Source organism: Xenia sp. Carnegie-2017, unplaced genomic scaffold, assembly GCF_021976095.1.
Source record: "Xenia sp. Carnegie-2017 unplaced genomic scaffold, XeniaSp_v1 HiC_scaffold_24, whole genome shotgun sequence".
In the NCBI taxonomy this organism is placed as follows: Eukaryota; Metazoa; Cnidaria; class Anthozoa; order Malacalcyonacea; family Xeniidae; genus Xenia; species Xenia sp. Carnegie-2017.
Genome location: NW_025813487.1, coordinates 6,717,578 through 6,732,186, shown reverse-complemented (window position 1 = coordinate 6,732,186; position 14,609 = coordinate 6,717,578). Strand labels below are relative to the sequence as shown.

At 33.5% G+C, this 14,609-nt stretch overlaps 2 protein-coding genes across 9 annotated transcripts in view; both read left to right on the top strand.

The window, feature by feature from the left end:
- The window catches only part of LOC124451460, a 47,885-nt gene extending 37,779 nt beyond the window's left edge, over positions 1-10,106 (top strand). For 7 of the 8 annotated variants that reach the window (XM_047002085.1, XM_047002081.1, XM_047002082.1 and 4 more), the window contains one exon: positions 7,016-10,106. In XM_047002085.1, coding sequence (XP_046858041.1) covers positions 7,030-9,552 — 2,523 coding nt within the window. In that variant the 5' untranslated portion in view covers positions 7,016-7,029 and the 3' untranslated portion in view covers positions 9,553-10,106. The remainder of the gene's footprint in view (positions 1-7,015) is intronic. The other variant, XM_047002088.1, reaches the window with a different exon arrangement.
- On the top strand, positions 1,736-6,440 carry LOC124451462. The gene is made up of 2 exons (XM_047002089.1): positions 1,736-1,841; positions 2,943-6,440. The coding sequence occupies exon 2, from the start codon at positions 3,312-3,314 to the stop codon at positions 5,547-5,549; it is 2,238 nt and encodes a 745-aa protein (XP_046858045.1). The 5' UTR covers positions 1,736-1,841; positions 2,943-3,311; the 3' UTR covers positions 5,550-6,440.
- Positions 10,107-14,609: the final 4,503 nt, after the last annotated feature.

Sequence of the window (14,609 nt, the reverse complement as noted above, 5' to 3'; positions counted from 1 at the left end):
AGTACGGCCTTGCGAACGAACGATTTTCTCTGAATCGAGACAGTAAATATCAATATGCTGCCCTGTTGAAGTGCTAGAAGTCCTACGAAGGTAATGGTTACCCCAAAGGATTGGGGGAAATTGAACAAACAACACAGTTGAGAGAACGTTGCTAAATCGATCAGCCTACAAGGTTCGCAAAAACCTTTGGTGGAAATAAGTAGTTTGACTTCCAATGATTTATCTAATGTCAAATTTTGACATGTTTGTAGATGTAGACCGTCCAGGTTAGTAGAGCCATGAGAAAGACTGTTTTTGTTGTTTTTGATTGACGTTTTGACTTCCTTAGCAGCAGTCACCTTTAAAGTCAAGTTGACTTTGTCAGGACTTTACTAACCATGATGATCTACATCTAAAAACATGTAACGAAACCCCTGGGTTCAAACCATGTGTCTAGAGTGTTTTTTATCATAAGTAATTATAATTCCGTGTAGTTGGAGTTTGAAAATTATTTATAATTTACAATGGTTTATTAAATCACAAAGGTTTTAATAATAATAATAATAATAATAATATAAAATGACTTATGCAATAATCTATTTGTATGGAATTTTGATTAAAGAAAGTAAAAAAAAAAATTGCATTTTTGAAAATCGTGTCTTAAGCATTGACATTCAAGTCCTGTCTTAGATAGTTGATCCTTGACTCCCGAGTTAAAACTTGTGAAACTTTATTACATTTAGCACGAGTCGCTTGAAATTTGACTAATCTCAGTGTTATCATGCACTCTGTATGCGGTACTATTTATGTATTTTTATTTCTATGACAAATGTTTTTAGTCAATGATGTATACTTAGTTATATAACTGAGATTTTCTACATAGACACAACATAGAAGAACATACAGTAGAGCCACTTTATTGAAATTTTCGTGCCACACATATCTTATTATGCATGGGATTACCATAGTGGCAGCCAGTCAATTGGTTTTTTTGACGAATAGGAATGATGAAATGCCTAACGGCAGCCAGTAAACTAATTAAATATACAGCAGCCAGTTGCACACAAAGTGGACCTACTGTGGACCTTACACAAAAACATCACAGGGTTCCGACACAAGTGACTCTTGTGCATATTCTTATTCTGTGCCTATACTGTGACATAGATGTCATTAATGTTTCATAATGCTGTTTGTTGAAGTTGATCCTGACTCATTTTTCATCTTCGCTGCAACACAGTGTACTTCTAAAATTATACTTGTGATCATGTTAGTTTAACAGTTTTAAGGTTTACTTTCAATGCATCCTTCACTGTTGTATCTACAGTGTTTTTATTGAACATAAGTAATTATAATTGCGTGCAGTTGATGTTTGCCACGTATTCATAATTTATAATGGTTTATTCAATAACAAAGGTTTTTTATCATACGAACTGACTTATGCAAAAATGTATATGTATGGCATTTTGGAATAATGAAGGAAAGAATCCATTCACAATTTCGAAAATCGTGTCTTAATCATCGGCATTTAAATCCCATCTTAGATAGGTGATTCTCTATTCCTGAGTTAAAACTTGTGAAACTTTATAAGATTTAGCATTAGTCCTTTGGAAATTTGACTAATCTCAATGCTATTATGTACTCTGCATGAGGTTCTTATTTATGTATTTTTATTTCTATAACAATTGTTTTTAGTCAGTGATGTATACTTAGTTATATAACTAGTATGTTCTACATAGACGTCATCAATGTTTTATTATACTGTTTGTTGAAGCAGATCCTGACTCACTCTTCATTTTCGTTCGCTATTGAAATGTGTTTATGTAACGAAACTTACATGGATGAAAGATTGATGTAACAATAAGGTATGAATTATGATCACCATTTTTTAAGTAATATGTATGTGGTCATGTGCTAAATCAATTTATTTCAGTAATTTTCAGTATAATGTGCTATATGTATATGTAGCAAGACACTTAATTTGCAAAGATGAGCATTTATACACATTCATCCTTCACCCATACACATTCATCCTTCCCCATTACAAAATACACAGGTAAATCAAAATCACACATTTTATATTGAGAATTATACATTAAAATGATCTAACTGCTAACCAAGCTGCAGGAACATTGTATTAAATGGGTAAACAAAACAATTTACAAAAGGAATTATATCTGAATAATGTTGGATATTCACGATGAATTATATACCAACACTGCGAATAAGTTTATTGACATGGATTGAGGCAATAACTATCATATAACTTTGTTAGGTGTTTACACACGTCTGATAAGAAGTAGGGGCATTGTTATGTGACTTTGCTTTTACCAATAAATATACTAGCTTCATGTTTAGATATTTGACTCATTCATATTATTTTTTCATTCATAAATAATATGAATGAGTCAAATATCTCCATGAGAAAAATCAACTCTTTTGCATCATTATTTTATATACTTCATTTTTTAATACAATAGAAAGCAGTGAAAGGTTTTACTGAGCTACATTTATGTACATTTTGGTAGTATTATATTTATAAATTTGACCTCAGTTTACTGACACGTTTATTTACATCTTTCCGAACCTTTAAAGCTCATTTGGACAATGCTTTCTCGTATTAATTTAAGAGTTGATACTTAATCTAAGAATTTATCTTTACTAACTTCAAAAGGTTAGGCAAATTGTAATTCCAACGTAGCGTATTAAATATTTTTTAGCTCACACATATTAACGCAAGCGATCACAAATATCAATTTTACCCTTCCGGCGACCGGTACTAGCAACTTGTACATAGTAGGATGTACTGTCTGTCTGGTATACAGTCCAATTTGGGTTGGGATAAAACACGGATAAGGGGATTAAACACGGATCTTCTTAAAATTTTAGCGTTGTTGTTGACAATAAAGATTTCGAGATGTTGTTGTTGAATTATGAAGTAGTTTTCTTTGACGACTTCCTTGTAGAATAAAAATAACGATTTTATCATGCAACGTGCATGACATGGCGCCCAACGTGGAGCGGCATTAACGAAATAAAGTCGCCCATATTCGTTTCTTACGAAAATGTCGACTAAATAGGAGGAAAAACTGGGAAGGCTTCGTGCTAGAAGAAGAGGACATCGCGGAGTGTGTACAAAACTCGAGAAAGAGTCAGTTGAATTGTTATCACAGCCACCACGTGATAATCTTGTAGAACGTAGCGAAATCATCGCACAACAACTCGAAGGGAAACTAAAAATATTAAGTGAACTCGATGAAGAAATATTGAACACGTGTGACGTCAATGAAATAAAAGGTGAAATTGAGGACTCGGTCGAAATTTCTGATAGAGTTATGAGTATAAAACGAAAAATCGAAAGGTATATCAAATGCGTTAAGAATGACAGTCTAGTTGATACGAATGTCAACGATACCATATTTAACTCGAATTTGACGAACATATCAAACCTTGGCCAAAACGAAAGTAGCGAGAACTCTAACGAAAATTTAATAAATACGACGGAAAACTCTGGTTTAATCGAAGATTCAAGTAATCAAGCTACGATCGAAATTGTAAACGAAGGAAATGTAACGAGTGACAACAGTACGACGACGGTCCAATTTAAGTCGAATATGCCGAAGCTTCCTAAGCTGGAGCTTCCGAAATATGTTGGTAAGGTTACGGAGTGGAGTTCGTTTTGGGATCTGTATGATTCTGCGATTCACAGTAATCCAAACATTTCGAAGGTAAACAAATTCAACTATCTGAAATCGCTTCTTGAGGGAAACGCAGCGAGGGCCATTAAATGTCTAACATTAACTAATGCCAATTACGACTCTGCTGTAAAGATCTTGAACGATCACTTCGGGAAAACCCAGCAAACCATAGCAGCTCACATGGATGAAATTTTAAAGATTCAAGCTTTTGCCAACGGTAGAACTAGCCAAGTAAGATACATATACGATAAAGTAAGCGTTCATGTACGAGGATTATCGAGTCTTGGCGTTTCTTCTGAACAATATGGTAGAATGCTTATCCCGATTATTATGACTAAATTACCTAGTGACATTCGTCTACAAATTGCCCGAAAATCGTCGGGAGACGTTTGGAAAATTGATGAGTTGTTGGATGCAATAAAGACTGAGATCGAGGCACGGGAGATAAGTAAAGGAGTGCAATCAAGTCCACAGCCACAGCATGGAAAAAATTTAGGAGGTAAGCACCAAACACCCAGAATACCTACGGTGAACGCCTTTTCGACTCAAAATACTTCAGGTAAACATATTCAATGTGTTTATTGTAAAGAGCCACACTTTTCGGCATCGTTTGATAGAGTAACTGATGTGAATGATTGCAAGAGTATATTGAGGAGAGACAATCATTGTTTTGTATGCCTGCGAATCGGGCATCTCAGTAAAAATTGCGAGTCAAAGAAGAATTGTAGACGTTGTCATGGGGCTCATCATCAATCGATTTGTGAAGTGATTAAGTCAAGTTTTACGCCTCCTCAACAAAAGAATGCAAATGATCCCAAACTTTCCCCCACTGGAAACAACCTACCAGAAACCAAGGAAGAGAACAACGTTCGCACAGCTACCATGATTGATGGAGATAATTACTTAACGACGAATACGGCAAAAACGCGTAATCAACTTCTTCTGCAAACAGCTATTACATACGCCAGTGGCGGGAATGGTTCCATTTCTATACCTGTTCGCGTGCTTTTGGACAGCGGTAGTCAGCGCACTTATGTTACGAATTCATTAAAAAAACGGCTTGGACTAGTTCCCATCAGAAGAGAATTTGTTAACTTAAATACCTTTGGCAACCAACATTTTACAATGGAAAAATGCGACTTGGTTCATTTGTCCCTGAAAGGAAAAAATGGAAATCGAATCATAACAGCTCTTTGCTTCCCAAATATTTGCTCTCCATTAACAACGACAATTGATCTCAATCATTATCCTCATCTGATGGAGTTGCAGCTTTCCGATACCAATATCCTCTCTGGACGACAGACGGACAACAACATCGACATTCTAATTGGAGCCGATTATTATTTTGATATCATGACAGGCGAGATTATAAGAAGTAAAGGTGGTCCTGTTGCGTTTAATAGTGAATTTGGCTGGATTATCACTGGACAGACGAATGATGGTGAAACTAGTTCGAAATTGTCAAGCGTTAATTTAATCATCGAAGATTACTATTTTTCAAAGGAAGTTCCGTTTGACAAGAGAGAACCCAAATTACATGAATGTTCGAAACGGTTTTGGAAGATCGAATCAATGGGAATCAAAGAATCCAGCGAATCACAGGATCAGGAGTTTTTGAAGAATATACAATATCTGGAGGATGAAGGGAGATATGAAGTGAATTTACCTTGGAAGGGGGAATATATTCCAAAATCAGACTGTTACGGTAGGTGTTTGAAACGACTACACCTTCTAAAATCTCGTCTCGATAAAGATAAACCCTTATTGCAATTATACGATACAATTATCAAAGATCAAGTGAAAGGCGGAATTATTGACCCAGTTCTTGTTGCACATGAAACCGGTTATTTCCTACCCCATCATGGCGTACTTTGAGAAGATAATGAAACTACAAAACTTCGCGTGGTTTTCGATGGTTCGGCAAGAGCTAATAAGGAAGAGCAGTCACTTAATGATTGTCTCGAAAAGGGACCAAATTTGGTTCATCGTTTAATTGACACTATGATAAACTTTCAAGGCTTCCCCATTGGGCTTGTTGCCGATATCGAAAAGGCTTTTCATCAAATACAAATTGCTCCCGAAGACAGAAAGATGCTGAAGTTTCTTTGGTTTGACGATATTAACAAAGTTCACCGATGCTAAAGAAATACAAGTTCCGACGCCTACCATTTGGTCTAACCACAAGTCCTGCAATATTATCTACTGTTAGTCTTCACCACGTTTCGAAATACAAGAATGTCGATCCAGAAATAGTCTCCTTATTCGTTATCTCCTCGAGTCGTTATATGTTTACGATTTCGCTGGTGGAGCTTCTAATGAAGACGAAGCTCTATACATCTATCATATATCTTGAAAATTAATGAGCGAGGGAGGATTCAAGATTCGAAAATGGCATTCAAACTCGCAATATGTCCGAAATGTTATCGCGAATGATGAAGATCGACCGTTTGTTGACGTGGAAAATGAAAAGGGGTCATCATATGTTAAGCATCAAGGAAAGGCAAGGCGATGAGCAAGGCCCTTGAGGCGATTTATATGCGTTTCAAAAAGCTTCAGCTAAATGCTGGACCAAAGGCTTCTAAAGAACTTGCTATTATTTTTAATTTCATTGATGTAATTCTAGACAGTAGTACCTCCTTTCATCGCCTTTCTTTCTTTTCGTTGCTTACGTCATTTCCTTGTAACAACTATTTAAGATCACGCATGCTTGTAAACAATGACTTAGCTTTATAATGACTTTGAATTAAAGTCAAATATTGCTTTGAATCTTGTCTCTTGGTTTTATAACTCGAATCTTGAGTTTACCAGATGATGTTTTTTGGAGTGTGTTTTTCCTTTATTTTTTGAAATTGTTGGTTGGAAAAGGATTTATACAATACATTTGTATAAAGGAAGTCGGAAATTTGCATCTCGGAAGTGTCAAAAATTTTGAACACAGGAAGTTGGAAATCGGAAATTTTATATCTTGGCATCAAGTCCCGTAGAAATTGGTTTGACGATATGACGTCAAATAATTTCCATCAGCGCACACGCTGCTAAGCCTCAAAACAGCTCAAATGAAGCACTTGAAGATGCGGTTTTGTTCAAAATGAAGCACCTGATTTCATAATCTCAAAATATATTTTGTAACCCTTGCATACAAATACAACTTTCAATACCAACATTCTGTGAGGATGTAGTTCTCCTTTACAGTTTCAAATCCCTACTACACACATTGAAAAAAGAATGTTTGATACTATAATTAGTATTTCTCAATCACTATTTATTATTCTAAATATATGTCTTTGATGTAATTGTAAGTCATTCAAAATCTGTCATTAAATTGTAAGCTGTTTTCTTAGCTACCGGTGATGACATGGCGTTCTTCTTCAAGTCAGAAAAGGAAGTAAACATTTTTATGTTGGGGAAATTGATTGTTGATCATGGGGGTGAAGCTTTGAGAATAACTTTGAGAAAACAAATGTCAGGTACTGAATTATTCTTTTTCTTGAATACCACTAAAAATAGAAATAAGCTTTTGAGAATAAAGAAGAAAATAATCAGGCACGATGCATGGATTCTTTTGTATCCAGATCCTCCAAGACTACCTGATGAAAATGATTTTGACATTACTCTACTTTGTGTCCTTTTGCGCACTATTTGCAATTTAAAACAACCGAATAATCCTATCTGGACAAACAAACCTAATGCCACCGATCATTCAACCGAAGCCGATATTACCCGTATCAGGTTATATCGTAATGAGTGTTATGCTCACATACCTAACACATCATTTAGCTTAGGTGACTTTGAGACTTTGTGGAAGGAAGTTTGCCAACCAATAGTTCGTTTAGGAATAAGTCAGCAAAAAATAGATCAATTAAACCAAGAAAGAACTCAGCCGATTCTATGTCTAGTGGGTAACGAAACAACAGTTAGAAACCCCAGTTTTGAATTTGGAGCCGATATTTTGACCAACAATCTTGTAAGTTGTAATTTTGAGTGTGACATTAGTAATCAATATGAAACATTTTTACATGGAACACGGGAATGGGTTTTTGATGAGTTTTTGGCTTGGTTTGAAGACAATACTTCTCAAAATCGTGCATTTGTTATTTCTGCTGTTGCTGGAATGGGTAAGTCTGCAATTGCAGCAACTTTATGTAAACGTTATCCAAGCTATTTCGCTGCAGTTCATTTCTTTCAACACAATGACAGTCGTTTCAATGATGCCAATGTACTTCTTCAATCTTTAGCTAGGCAAATTGCTCGCAATTTTCCAGCTTACGAAAAGCTTTTAGAGGTGAAACTTAGAAATGTCTCAGAACCTCTGCGTGACATGAATGTTGAAAGACTATTTTCCTTTCTTTTTACTGAGTTGTTTGAAAAAATCACGGAATTTCCTAAGCGGACTTTAATTATGCTGGATGCGCTAGATGAATGTGGTTATCCAGAAAGCCTTCTCCTGGCTGATTTGTTAGATAATCATTTGTTCAAACTTCCGCCTTGTTTCTACTTTGTAATCACAACAAGACCTAACAAAGATTGTCATATCATAATTGAAAAACTAAATCCGCTCTTCATCAATTTCAGTGATGATGATAACTTGAATGATGTAAAATTACTAATTGATGAAAGAATTGGTCCCACTAATAGAGTTTTGCATCTTAAGGAAAATTTGCTAGAAAAGTCTGACGGACTTATGTTGCTTGCATCGCTTCTCTCCAGCAAAATTAAAAATCAGGATTCGTTCAATGGATCCATACCAAAGGATCTCAATGAATATTACGAAATTTCCTTAAAAAGAATAAGTGACGAATTAGATTCATTTCAAATCAGTAAAGAAAAATTTCAGTCACTTTTAAATACATTAGCAGTTGCTAAAGAACCCCTTCCTTGGGAAGTAGTTGAGGACATACTTAATTTCAATTGCGTTTCATCTGTGGTTAGAGAAATTATGTTGTGCCTTTTTGCTACCAATGCAGAAGGACATGTTTCGTTTTTCCACAAATCTTTATCTGATTGGCTGGCTGGCGAGTGTAAACATAATTACTCTGTTAATACTACTGATGGTAATCGAGTTGTTTTAGCGTTTTGTTCAAGAACTTTAGACAATCTCAAAGCTGTCGACGTGGACTACAATAACTTTGTTAAGCGGGCATCAGTAATGTATTCAGTCAAATATTGGTTTCTTCATATGATTGCTATTTGTGATAATGATCATGTTGTTGAATATGTTGGTAAATATCTTGTTGACTTAGATGTTTTACTTGCCTCTGTATCGATTGATAGACATCGTACTTTGGAAAACTTTCGTCTTATAAGCTCTCATAACATATACTTTCATCTTTCTGAGGGCACTCGATTGTTATTTAATGACATTTATTGTGCTATTACGAGGCATTTCATGAATTCTATAATTTTTTTGCAGTACGTTGTCAACGAAATTAAAGATCTTGCGCCAAAAGCTTCCACAATGCTTCAAACACGTTTCAGAGAGTCTTCTTATGTTGAGCGCCTCGATACGCATTTTGTATTAAATCCATTTTTACGTTTAGCGCGAAACTTGATTTCAGTAAATGTATCGCGAAATTATGACTATGTCGTTTGTGGTTATGAAGGGTTTATAGTTCAACTTTTTTCTCTGACAACGAACAGGTGTTTATGGATAAAAGATATATCTGATCAGTTAAGTCTAAGTGAATTGAAAGGATTTTGCGTTGTCTTTCATCCTTTCACCGATCTGATCTTCGTTTCCCAATTGGATAAAGTTCTAAATGTTGACAGGAAAGTTGTCTCTAGTCCTTTTCATTGTGATGATTCAACTTGTAAGTTCTTTACCAACAGTTGTTTTCCAAGGATAAGTACACAATGGTCACTAGTTACAAAGATATTTTGACTGTATGGGACGTTGAGAAAGGTCAAAAGATGCACAGTGTTATATGCAGCAATGTGACATCCCTGTGTTTTTCCAATTCAAAAAAATATTTGGGTATTATTGATGAAAAAAACGTATTTCAAACATTTGACGTAACGAAGGATTATAAGTTATTCGATTCTTCACCTTTTGAAAATGATGCAAAGTGCTATCGCTATTATGATAGAAAGCTTCGTATTCTTTCCACTGTTGGTCTTCATTCTTGGTCTTGTGCTTTGTCTCATAATGACAAAGTTTTCGTTGTCAATCCTAGTCAAGAGGCACTTCCTGGGTTAGATCTTGAGCGTACATTTGGTTTGTCTTCGCTTGATCCCTTTGATGATAACATGTTAGGCGTTTCTTTGATTAATTTCACAGGATATTATTATTATTTATTGAATGATAACAATGTACTTATATTTGATTATGGACATGCTTCTCATCTTGTTTTAATGGCGCGCACAATTTTAACAAAATATTTGGTTCTTGATAACCAGATAGTTTGCTCAAATGGCAACTTTCTGTATCGGAGAGATAAAAAACGTCATGCGTCATAGTCAACAATCTCACACAGGAGACTTTGTTAACAAGGAACGTATTGTTAATGGCATGGTTGCCGTAGAAAATGGAGTCATTTTGCTTACGGCTAAAGCCATTCCTGAGCTTTGGAATAATGATTTGACAAAACTTATTTATAGTTTCGATGAACTAAAAGGTACAAACAAAATTTTTGAGGTAAGTGATGTATCATTTGCTTGTCAAAAACTGATTCTCTTGTGTTTTCAATATTGAAAACAAACGAAAAGAAATATCAATGAATTTTGAAAATTATCGAAATGTGCACGTATTGCATGTAGCTCTAAGTATCACGTGTTTGCGAAAACGAAAGAAACAAAGAAACTTACTATTTGTGGCACAAAGATAAACTAGTTGATGGTTGGAGTGGTATAAAGTTTAAGTCCTTACTGGAGGCCGGCTTCAGCTAATGCGTAGAAATCATAAGTTAAATCACGCAGATTTTTCACCATCAGCTGATAAATTATTAACAAGTAACAAGTTTATGTTCATGAAAGTCTTTCACATTAAAACCATGCAAGTTATTTATACTTTAGATGAGTTCAATTTGTCAGGTAAGTTTGTCTTTATTGATGATAGATTTATAATTTGTAGTAGCTTAACGCTCATTGATTTGAAGTGTTTTAAGAAAATAAAATTAGATTACCCTTTTGTCAATAAGCTTTGGAGAAGACATTTAGAAACTTTATATTTTTGTCGTAAAAGCCAACTTGCCTTTACCTTATTTACTGACCTACAAGTCCCAGTAAATTGCGCAAAAATCATCTTGCCCCGAGAATAAATTTCATCGTCATCTCAACTACATTAGCTGAAAGTACATCTCATTTATTTGGTGATCATATTTCGGGTATTATGATTTCATTGTGCAACAACTTAAATTTACATCATTTTTTGTTCGTTATTGGTAAGTAGTAAGTCATTAACAAAATTTAAAATAATCGAAAATGCAATTCATAATTGCAATGACACATGTGTAAGTGTAAAATATTCAGTATCAACAATAAGGGCGATTACCAATAAAAAACTAAAATTCCTAAATAAAAAATGAAACTTAAATAACAATATAGAACAGGGCCACACACAAACGAATTTTGTGTTTAAACACAATAAAAATTAAACATGAGGAGAAATTTACTTCAACGACAACACAGATTTATTATAAAAAAGTTCTACTACAACGCCATCAAATTATTGGTAGCTAGTTGTCAATCAAAATATATCTGAGCATTGCTGTTTTACGTACTTCTATGTCCGCACTGCTTTTTTAGGCTTTCTTCCTATATGTTAAAGCATTGTTGTAGCTATATTAAATTTTACATCAAATATTTTGGAATGGTAGAAGAACTCACATGATAATTTGCATTTTATATGTATGCTTGCTAAGATATAGTAAAAAACAACATTTATTTCTGAGGAAAATCATTATCTAACAAACGTCATTTTGTTCTTCTTTGTTAAATCATTAATGATGAATTTGCATCTTTCATTGACTAATTTTGTTTTTATGCATGATCTAGTTGTTAACATTATCATCAAAATAAGGTATTTATGACCTCTGCGGTGCCGATGCAGTGATCTGACCAGTGCAGTGAATTGACAAAACAAGGTATCTGTTAGAACAACCAAATTGTAAAAACAGTATTTTTATGAAATTCTTTCTCTGGATAGACGTATGTTTGCAAACCTAAGTAGGTTTCGTTGATTTTCCATTCGCTGAATGTGGGCAATTTCAGTATGTTTTGCTCTCAAGTCAATAATATAGAAATGAAAACAATTCTTCTCTAAACTTATGCAGAGCAAAACAGTTCTTAAACAAAACTTTTATATACTAGAAATTTCGAAAGAAAAATTTGAAGTTTTACGCATAATTACCTTGCAAATTTTTAGTGCAAGGTGGTTCAATTTTGCATATTGCACGTTTTTAGTTATTTGCGTTAAAAACAAATTGTTAACCAACACTATCTTGCACTAAAATACTTTTAATACTTTAATAGCTGAAAAGTTATGGTAATAAATGCTCTTGATAGTAAAATATCTAAATATCAATGAAGATATTATAGCTAACAGAGACGAAGCTAGCCCAAACTTTTGTTGTACAAATATTTTTTTGTGATCATTCATGAACGTCGTTAACAAATTGAATAGTAGCTTTGCCAAGTTTTTTTGGAAGAACTACAAATTTGGAATAGCTTCGCCGCTGAGTGTGAAATAAGAAAATTGCATTCTTAAGAAGAAAACAACTTAATAATCTGCCTTGACCATCATGATAAACAATGGAACAATTTTGGCTGAACGATCCGAATTTTTTTTAATTTACCTTGTACAAGAAAATAATTTTATTGACTTTTATCTCATCACACAAACATATAAAATGCAAGCTATTGTTAGTTATTGTACCATAGGTTATATTTTGTTTATATCTACACCATGTAAACATATAATTTTCATGCAAATGTATTCAGTGTAGGATGGTTTTAATATTGCACGTTTTTCGATATTCTTTTACACCAAAAACAAGTTGTTACTAATTAAATCAATACTATCTTGCACTGAAATAATTTCTTAATACTTTTAATTATTGCATTTTGATTTACAAAATATCTATTTGTTAAGTTGTTAAGAGAGACAAAGTCAGCCCAATTGTTCTTCGGTTATATGAATATTTTGATCTTTATCAATTTGAAAAACGTAAATTTATAATAAAAAATGGTACCTTTGCTAATTTTTTCAAGAAAAACTAAAAATTTGGCTGTCTTTGTCACTGATTGTGAAAAAGTAAATCGTAACTCCACAAGAAAATGACTTCATGATTGACGTTCATCATCTTTATAAACAATTTAACCATTGTGAATGAACATTCCAAACCATGTGTTACTGTATGAACAGGAAAAGTTAACAAAAGTCAAGGAAAGTTTTGCAATATAGAGAAAGAAAACAAACGACAATGTCATACATGGAAAGATGTTTAATGACAAGTTTTTAACTTTTACTGAAAAATTGATATCAAGCATTTTAAAGTTTGAACACTTTTACTTTGTGAATCGATATTTTGTGGAAATAATTTTTAACAACATCAACTCAAACATCAGTGGACATACTACAAGTTACTTTGCCAAAGCTTGATATGTTTATGGCTTGGCTGTAAAATTCCATCGTCAACTCTTAATTCAAACGTTAATACAAGAAACAGAAGCTTTATTTCAGGAAGTGACGTAATGAAAGAAATGACAAATTTATGTACCATGGTTCTCTGTGGATTTATTGTTGTACTTTGTAACGTCACCCAGGGTCACGTGTTTGTTGAAATGTCATCTGTTGTCAAAATTGGAAGATGTGAACTTTTACATTTTTAAAATGGTGAAGCTTGTTGTTCACTTTGTTCACATTTTATAAAACTGAAGCGTGAAAATTATCATCTCAAATGGATATTTTGATGTGAACATAACGCATAAGTAATCATGAGAGTGAATGAAAAGAATTTGATTTTATTGCATTGTGGCTATTAGAATATGCTAAAGTGATTTTTGGAGTTGCATCATTAATTGAAGCAGTTCTTCATCTAATCCCACTGCCATCGTAAAAATCATAACAGTTAATCGCCTTTTCTCATGCTCTGAAATATTTATGTACTTGAATGATACTATAACCTGTGTGCTATGAATCACACAGGTTATAGATCATAACAGCAACATGTCATGAAAATTCAAAGCAAACGTCAACTATGGATGGTTGTAGAATAAAAGTAATCAGTTTAGTTCATATAAATGGCCAACAAATCATTCACAACAAAAATGACTTCAACATGTAAGAACTACATCAAGTTACGAGAATGAAGAGTTTGTAAAATTTCATCGTCTTTGTTTTGCAAGATGTCACATTTATAAATCCAGTGTGTTTTATATTTTGAACGATTTTAAGTCATATTTTATTTCATATTGTTGTGTACATTGTTACGTATAGTATAGTTACGTTTTGCCTTTTAAATTTCAAATGCTATGAATAAATGAATCCCACATAACTCAACTCCAATTTTTGTATTAATAGTAATTTGCCAACTGCCATTTGAAGAATGAGATTCCTCGTGCTTTAAAAAAGAGTTATCGTATCTTGAAGTGAAAAATAATATTTTTTAAAATTAGCATTGAATAGTTGTATATAATAACTTTCACTCACTATTCAGAGACATCATTTTTGGGTAACTGTCATTTTGTAAATCAAGTTGAAAAATACCCGTATTGTATCAAAATAGAACAATTGGAGTTAGTATTTTAAAGACTTGTTAAGATTCATTCATTTAGCATTTATAATAAATAATGTAAGGATGAACTTTCTTTTTGCACTGTGCTTTTTTAAGACGTGTTAACATAGTTTTATCATATTAGTATTTTAATGTAGAAGATAATCGTTGTATCAATATGTTTTCTGCAAAATTGTTACAATATATGTGTGTTGATTATATCGTG

Coding starts and splice junctions, on each gene's coding strand:
- LOC124451462 (XM_047002089.1), top strand. CDS start 3,312: ATGAGTATAAAACGAAAAATCGAAAGGTATATCAAATGCGTTAAGAAT.